We start from the raw sequence: 7790 nt of genomic DNA, 5'->3' as shown, positions 1-7790 counted from the left end.
GGGGGGAGCGTAAAAAAAAAAAAGAGGCTGTGTTAGGCTGGGTTGACTAGAGAAACAGGTCGGGTTGACAGTCATATATGTATAAGAAAGCTTCATATCAAGAAGTAATTATTTATCAATAAATATCCCAGCTCAGTCCATCTCAAGTCCATATGTCCAATACTAGTCCATACATCCCTCTTCAGACTCAGGCAGCCACATGCAGTGATGGAGAATGCAGGAAGATCATGGTCCATTGGGTGCAAAATCATATGAATCCAATGGTGGTAACATCTCAGGGTTTTGACAGCAACAAGGGTCCTCCAGCAGGAAGGTGAAGGCAAGAAAGAGGCCGGGAGGTTCCCAATTCCCTCCTTAGGAGAAGGCCACACCTACAAAGAGGCACTATCATACTGTGACCTGATTGACAGGTTAAATACCTCCCCTATACTTTTATATAGCTTCATGTTGACATGAAAATAAGTAACTACCACAGAGGAATTCTTTGTATCACATACTTTAGAATGTTATCAGAAGAGACCAGTCCCTGGAAAAGGACATCATGTTTGGTAAAGTGGAGGAACAGCGAACAAGATGGATTGACATGGTTGCTGCAAAAATGGGCTGAAGCTTAGGAAGAGTTGGGAGGATGGTACACAACCAGGCAGTGTTTCATTCTGTGTACATAATTTGGGTCACTATAAGTCAGAGCCAACTCAATAGCACCTAACAACAACAGTGCCTATATGTTGATCTCTATATATTCATTACATTTTTTATGAGTTTTATAATTTTTCTACTTCATACTTTCTGATTGTCAGTGGATGTTTGCAGCTAGTTTCTTCTCAGGTTAGGTCTTACCCCCTTAACAAATGAAAGCCCCCAAAACTTTGCCATCTTAGTCATTTAGGGTGCTCTGGCTTAATTACCATAAATAAACTTAATTACCTAATATTTATACAGTGACAAATCGTGAATTAGAAACCAAATATGATTTTTTTCCAAAGCCTGCATTTTTTTTTTTAATAAAATGTTGTTAGGTGCCGTTGATTCAGTTCCAGTTCATCGTGACCCTTTGTACAATGGAAAAAATAGGGGGTAACCTCCCCCAAAGAAAAAACTGTGGGGCGGAACTTTGGTACTACACATTTCTCCCACTAGGCAAGCATCTAGCAACTGGGTCTGAGTGAGTGTAACCAGTGGTGTCACCTAGGAAAGTTCTCTTTGGTCACAGTGAATTTACTGAACTTCACGTCCTTTCATCTATGAGTCTTCCCATTTTCAATTCTTAATTTCTGTTGTACTCCCAGCATTTAAATGTGCTTTTGATATTGTAAACAATAGTAGAAAATCTTGCAATGTAAATAAAATGCCAGGGTTTTTTTCTATTTCATCTTTTTTTCAAAGCATGAAAGTCTTAGAAATATTATAAACCTGTAAAGCAGCAATTCTCAACCTGTGGGTCGCAAACCCTTTGGGGGATCCAACCTTTCACAGGGGTCTCCCGATTCATAATAGTAGCAAAATTACAGTTATGAAGTAGCAACAGAAATAATTTTATGGTTGGGGGATGTCACAACATGAGGAACTGTATTAAAGGGCCACAGCATTAGGAAGGTTGAGATCCACTGCTATAAGGGAAATGGATTTTGTTTACAGTTTGTTTTCATTTTATCTTAATTCTAAACTCATCTTCATCTAATGAAAGGGCTTTTTGTTTTGAAGCAAATGTATGTGGAATATTTTAATATACTGGCATGCTATATTTGTTAATGTTGGTATATTAGAATAGTGTTTAAATATTTGGTTATATATTTCCAAAATTACAGAACCCGTAGTGTTATGATGTATCCCACGGTGTTATATTTACTTAATAGCAATTATATTCACTTATAGGGTGTGTTTGACCATCGAATGAAATGCTGGCAGAAATGGGAAGATGCTCAAATGACTTTGCTCAAAAAACGTGAAACTGAGGCAAAAATGATGGTTGCTAACAAACCAGATAAAATACAGCAAGCTAAGAATGAAATAAGAGAGGTGATTAATATTTAATATTTTATCACTTGTTTTTTCATGAATCATTCATATATGCATAATTTTTCATATTTTTTTCTGAGCCATTCAACACCTAGCTGTTTTTTCATATTGTTATGACTTTAGAATTACTTTAATAACACTGTGATTATCATCAAGGCTTCCAGAGTTCTTTGTTACTCCATAAGATTATGGAATGAATAAAGAAACATGTAAGAAAAAGATAGAAAAAAAACTTTCCCTTATCTTCTGAGATGGGTAATTTGGTTTCAGATAATAGTTTTGTGTCTTAAAATTATTTTAGAGATAATCACACATTAAGCTGTCTAGACAACATTATCCCCATATATGTCATATATGGTATTTAACTAAACTTGTGTAAGTTTATTATAATTTATACACTTTTTTTGCCATGCTTCAATAAGGAAATTGAAGAGGTAGGACAACCTTTATGTTACTAAAAATAAATGTACCTGCTCTTTGAAGAGTATGTACCAGTGTTTTGGTTACATATTGGGAAATATCATTTTCATTGTTTAAATTTTCAGTTATTTTTATTTTAGCTGTTCCATTTATCACTAATTACAATGTTTTTTGTTACTGCACTAAATTTAATGTTTATCACTGGGCCCTTGCCATAATTCTACCTTTTAAAAAAAATCTGCTCATGGTTTTAAATTTTTTTTCATACAATTTCCATAATTTAAAGTATTTACATGGGCATTTAAATTGTGATGAAGATAAATTCTTTTTAAAAAATAGACTGTTGTGGATATATTTTGAATTACTAGTGATGTAAAATAGAAAATTACATCATCACATTACTGAATTACTTGGTGATACATTTGATATCCAATATATTTTCTCTTAAATTATATTTATTTAATTCAATTGACATTCATCAATAGAAATTAAGTTGACACCCATTTCTACCACTGGAAAGGTAGATACAAGTGTTGACCATATTAAATTGGACTTTGCTGATGTGGGCTGATTTAGGGTTTTTAGGCATCAGGTAAAATTTTATTAGAAATAAAAGGTCACGACAACTTGTTCAATAATTTTATCCAAACAAGAGTAAAATATTTGTGCATTCTTATTTGTTTTTATTAGTGGGAGGCCAAAGTGCAACAAGGAGAAAGAGATTTTGAACAGATCTCTAAAACGATTCGAAAAGAAGTGGGAAGATTTGAGGCATGTATAATCATTTTTGTACTTTTCTTAACAAACTTGGCTATATTGTGCAACAATTTTTTTATAAAATTGAATTTTTCTATTAGACATTTTTCTTATATTTACTTTATTCGACAGAAAGAACGAGTGAAAGACTTTAAAACTGTTATTATCAAGTACTTGGAATCATTAGTACAAACACAACAACAGGTAAGCTAATTTTCTATCATTCTTAGGTTTTATAGAACTAATATTTGGTATACTTTTTTTATGAATGTGATTGATTAAATAGACTCTTAAACTCAGGGGAGATATGGAATAGAGAAACCCCATAGAGATACAGCAAAGTAGCTGAAAACGATCCCAAGGCCTCTTTGCCTCTACCACTTCTAAACACTATCCAGATACAATTTTCCCAATTTCAGGTTATGGAAACCCCCATGGACAACTTGTTCCTTTCTGTACCTTTTGCAGTTTTATGTATTTCCTTGTTGGTCAGACTTATTTGGGTATACATAGCATTTTATTCTCTTCCATTATGGATAGAATTTTGAACTACAATTAATTTTTATTTTTAGTTAAAAAAAAAGTATTCTTTCTTTGGAACTGTTAATATTTGCCCAAAATCCTGGGCCAAGTCACTAGAGGCATTAGTAACTTTAACTACAGAAGACCATGAACTCTAATGTTACATTGAATGAACATTTGTACTAGATAATAGCAGATGTGTGCTTTTTCCTATATGTTTTAATATAAATTTGCATAATTTATCAAATGATGTAATGTCTAAAATAGACATTAAATGTCCTTTAGTTTTTAAATATGTGACTATAAGAACTTGTTCATCTTCCATGTATATTTCCATTATATCAGTAGTATTGTTAATTTTATACCATTGGCTAGATTAATGATATTTTAATTAGGATTAGTAAAAGTCCCATGGAGATTACTTTTATTATCTCTCTAAAAGTGGTAATGCTGCCACCTAAGTGGGACAGGGATATATATAAACCTTAGATATATGAATGGATATTTTTTTCCTTTTTTTTTTTTAAATCATTTTACTGGGGGCTCTTACAGATCTTACAACAATCCATACATCCATGTGTCAAGCACATTTGTACATATGTTGCCATCATCCTTTTCAAAACATTTTCTTTCTACTTGAGCCCTTGATATCAGCTCCTCATTTTTTACTCCCCGCTCCTCCCACACTCACAAACCCGTGATAAATTTATAAATTATTATTTTCATATCTTCTGCTATCCGCTGTCTCCCTTCACCCATGTTTCTGTTGCTCATCACCCTGGGTGGGGGAGGGCTTATACATCAATCATTATGATCAGTGCCCCATTTATCCTCCTTCCTTCCCCCTACCCTGATGGTATTGGTACTCCTATTATTGTTCCTGAGGGGTTGGTTTCTCTGCCCTTGATTCTGTGCATCAAGGACTCTTATCTGCACCAGTGTACATGCTCTGGTCTAGCTAGATTTGTAATATAAAACTGGGGTCATGATAGTGGGGTGGGGTGGGGTGGGGAAGCATTAAAGAACTAGAGCAATATTGTATGTTTTGTCAGTGCTATACTGCACCCTAGCTGGCTCATCCATTCCTTGTGATTCTTCTATGAAGGGATGTCCAATTTTCTGCAGATGGGCTTTGGGTCTTCTGATGCCTGATACCTGATCCTATCAACACCTTATGATCACACAGGCTGGTGTGCTTCTTCCATGTGGGCATTGTTGCTTTCCAGCTAGATAGTTGCTTGTTAACTTCAAGCCTTTAAGACCTCAGATACTATATCTTTTGATAGCCAGGCACTATCAGCTTTCTTCACATTTTCTTATGCATCTATGTTGTCTTCAGCGATCGTGTAGGGAAGGTGAGCATCATCGAATGACAGTTTAATAGAACAAAGTGTTCTTGCACTGAGGGAGTACTTGAGTGGAAGCCCAATGTCCATCTGCTACCTTAATACTTAACATATAAATATATGTACATAGATGTATGTCCCTATTTCTATATATAAATATATTTACATATGTATGTGCCTATATTTATACCTCTATAAATGTCCTTTGCCTCCTAGTTCTTTCCTCTATTTTCTTTTATTTTCCTCTCGTCCCACTATCATGTTTGACCTTCATTTGGCTTTCAGTAATTCCTCTCATCTACATTGCACTTGATCAAACCCCACCAGGCCTATATGAATGGATTTTGAGCTCACAATTGCTTATAAGCCCTAATCTAAAAACACTTAGTTCTTAGGGTGTGGCCCTTCTTGATAACTGCACTTTATGAAATGATCACTAAAGTCATAGGTTCTATAGCAAAATTCGGTGAAGAAATCAGAAGGTGCTTCCCAACAGTCACAAAATTGGGTCTGGGGTTTTAAAAACTTGTCTTAAGACAATCAGCTATCTAAGTGGGGTGTCAGCTAAGTCTACTTGGAAGAAGCACATCTGCCTCCGTGATCCAAGGATTGTAAATAATACAATCCATGATTAGAGGAAAGACATATGTAGAACTTAAATTCTGAGCACCTGCTTTGCAGAAGACTGTGGATGACAGTGGAAGCCCAGAACCATTTGAAAACTGAACAGGGATATGAATTGGACTGAGTGCATTGGAAAGGGCATTGTCTCTGTCCCCTGATCAGCCCATGGAGGGCATTCCCCTTTGATTTCTTGCCTGGGTGTGCCCTTGATGGAGATCACCGAAGGGACTGGGTTAACATAGACATGAGTTGTGCCTTCCCTGCCTTGGAGAGGTCCCTGGATCAACCTTATGTGCCTACCATAAGGTACATATCCCAATCATAACTCCATTCCTACTCCACGAGCCCCTTCTGTACATATGTTGTTTTGATTTGCCACCTACCATGTGTGTGACAGTGTTGCATGACCTCTCATGTCCTTTCTAAAGTTCTGTATTACCAGCAAATCCTACCATTATGATCCCATGCCAATGTTCTCCCTCATATGGATAATATGTCTTTGTCTTCCCCTTGTCCTGTTTAAGACTATAATAAATGTTTTTTCTTAAAAATGTTTTTAAACTTACTCATGTAAAATTTAACAGGTTATATATTTTTAATTGGGTGATGGCATTTATGTCTCCATTATATTTTATTTTTTTAAACACTTAGCTATTAAAATTAAATTTTTTAAATATTAAAATAAGTCTTAAGATCCTATTTTGAAAGGAATTGTTTTACCCATAACTTTAGCATACACTTTTAGTCTGTACTCTATCCAGGGTAGACAGTTAATTCTTTCTGGTTCCTTTCCCTTTCTTGCCTAGTATTTTCTATTTTCCCATTCAAGGCCAAACAAAATAAAGTTTGAATATATTCTGACTTAGTAAGTATTATCATTTTATGTTAGAATAGGTCATAATACTTGTATTTTCATTTCTAATGTATGGTGACAAACTTTATGTATGTGTGTTTCTATGTATGTACACCCAATTGTGGAGAAATCACACAATTTATACTTTTATGTTTATTGTTACATAAAAAGCTGGTATCAGCCAAGAGTCATTAATATTTAAAATAATTCTAACGTAAGCATATCAACAGACTTGAGATAAGGAACTTGAAATAATCTCTCTAAAAGCAGTCATTCATAAATGTGAATCAATGTTATCTATTTATGTAAATTTTAAAAATATCTTATATGTATTTTTAATATCTTACATTTTTTTATTATCCTACAGCTGATAAAATACTGGGAGGCATTTCTCCCTGAAGCCAAAGCCATTGCCTAGCAAGAAGATGATTCCTGTTAAGAAGACATTGGATGTTTGTTCCAGTTATGCTGAATTCCACAATGAAATCATTTAAAACATCTAAATAAACCACTATATATTTTATGAATTACATGTGGTTTTTTATATATATATATATACATGCATATATATAACCTCTGACATTTTATTACAAGCTGCATGTCCTGACTCTTTGAATTAAGTGGACTGTGGCATGACATTCTGCAGTTTGCTGAATTGAACACTATTGTGTCTTAAATACTTGCACTGCAAAGTGCACTGCAAGGCCAGAAAATTTTACAGTTTTTTTTCTTTATTACAGTATGTTCCTCTAGTATGTTTATCTGAACTTTATGCAATGAATTATCAATGCATTAATAAATGTTCACTTACACATTCCTGTACAGAAAATTATGATTTTGTGATTGCAGTAATAAAATGATATTCCTTGTGAAGCTTTAGTAAAAATTTATTTGGGTATGTTAACATTAGGAACATTTTAAAAGCGTTTTTAATAGTAAGAGACTTTTTTCTAGATATATGTAGGCTATACTATGATTCCTGCATTATTTTAATTGAGGTTGACCGCTTAAATCATTAAGTGACTAAATGAAGCTTAAGTTTTCTTATGCAACTTTCATAAACCAAAGTTCATTTATCTCATGTCCAACTCTGGTGGATGTTCTTGTCTCAGATAAAGAAAGGAATAATTGCCTCTGTTTGTTTTTATCTATCCCTATTAGAAGTGCCCAATTTAAGAATTAGGGAAAAAATGTATTTGTGTGCTTCTTTTACAGCTCTCATGGATTTTACTACTATTGTTTTCTTCAGA

General features: G+C 34.1%; 1 protein-coding gene across 2 annotated transcripts in view; it reads left to right on the top strand.

The window, feature by feature from the left end:
- The window catches only part of SNX2 (sorting nexin 2), a 44371-nt gene extending 36958 nt beyond the window's left edge, over positions 1 to 7413 (top strand). The window contains exons 11-15 of one of the 2 annotated variants that reach the window (XM_045285162.1): positions 1876 to 2019; positions 2442 to 2453; positions 3130 to 3210; positions 3328 to 3399; positions 6908 to 7413. In XM_045285162.1, coding sequence (XP_045141097.1) covers positions 1876 to 2019; positions 2442 to 2453; positions 3130 to 3210; positions 3328 to 3399; positions 6908 to 6958 — 360 coding nt within the window. In that variant the 3' untranslated portion in view covers positions 6959 to 7413. The remainder of the gene's footprint in view (positions 1 to 1875; positions 2020 to 2441; positions 2454 to 3129; positions 3211 to 3327; positions 3400 to 6907) is intronic. The other variant, XM_004696578.2, reaches the window with a different exon arrangement.
- Positions 7414 to 7790: the final 377 nt, after the last annotated feature.

Source organism: Echinops telfairi, unplaced genomic scaffold, assembly GCF_000313985.2.
Source record: "Echinops telfairi isolate 266 unplaced genomic scaffold, ASM31398v2 ScPeMD7_7469;HRSCAF=8507_1, whole genome shotgun sequence".
Classification (NCBI taxonomy): Eukaryota; Metazoa; Chordata; class Mammalia; order Afrosoricida; family Tenrecidae; genus Echinops; species Echinops telfairi.
This window is presented reverse-complemented; position numbering and strand designations above follow the sequence as displayed.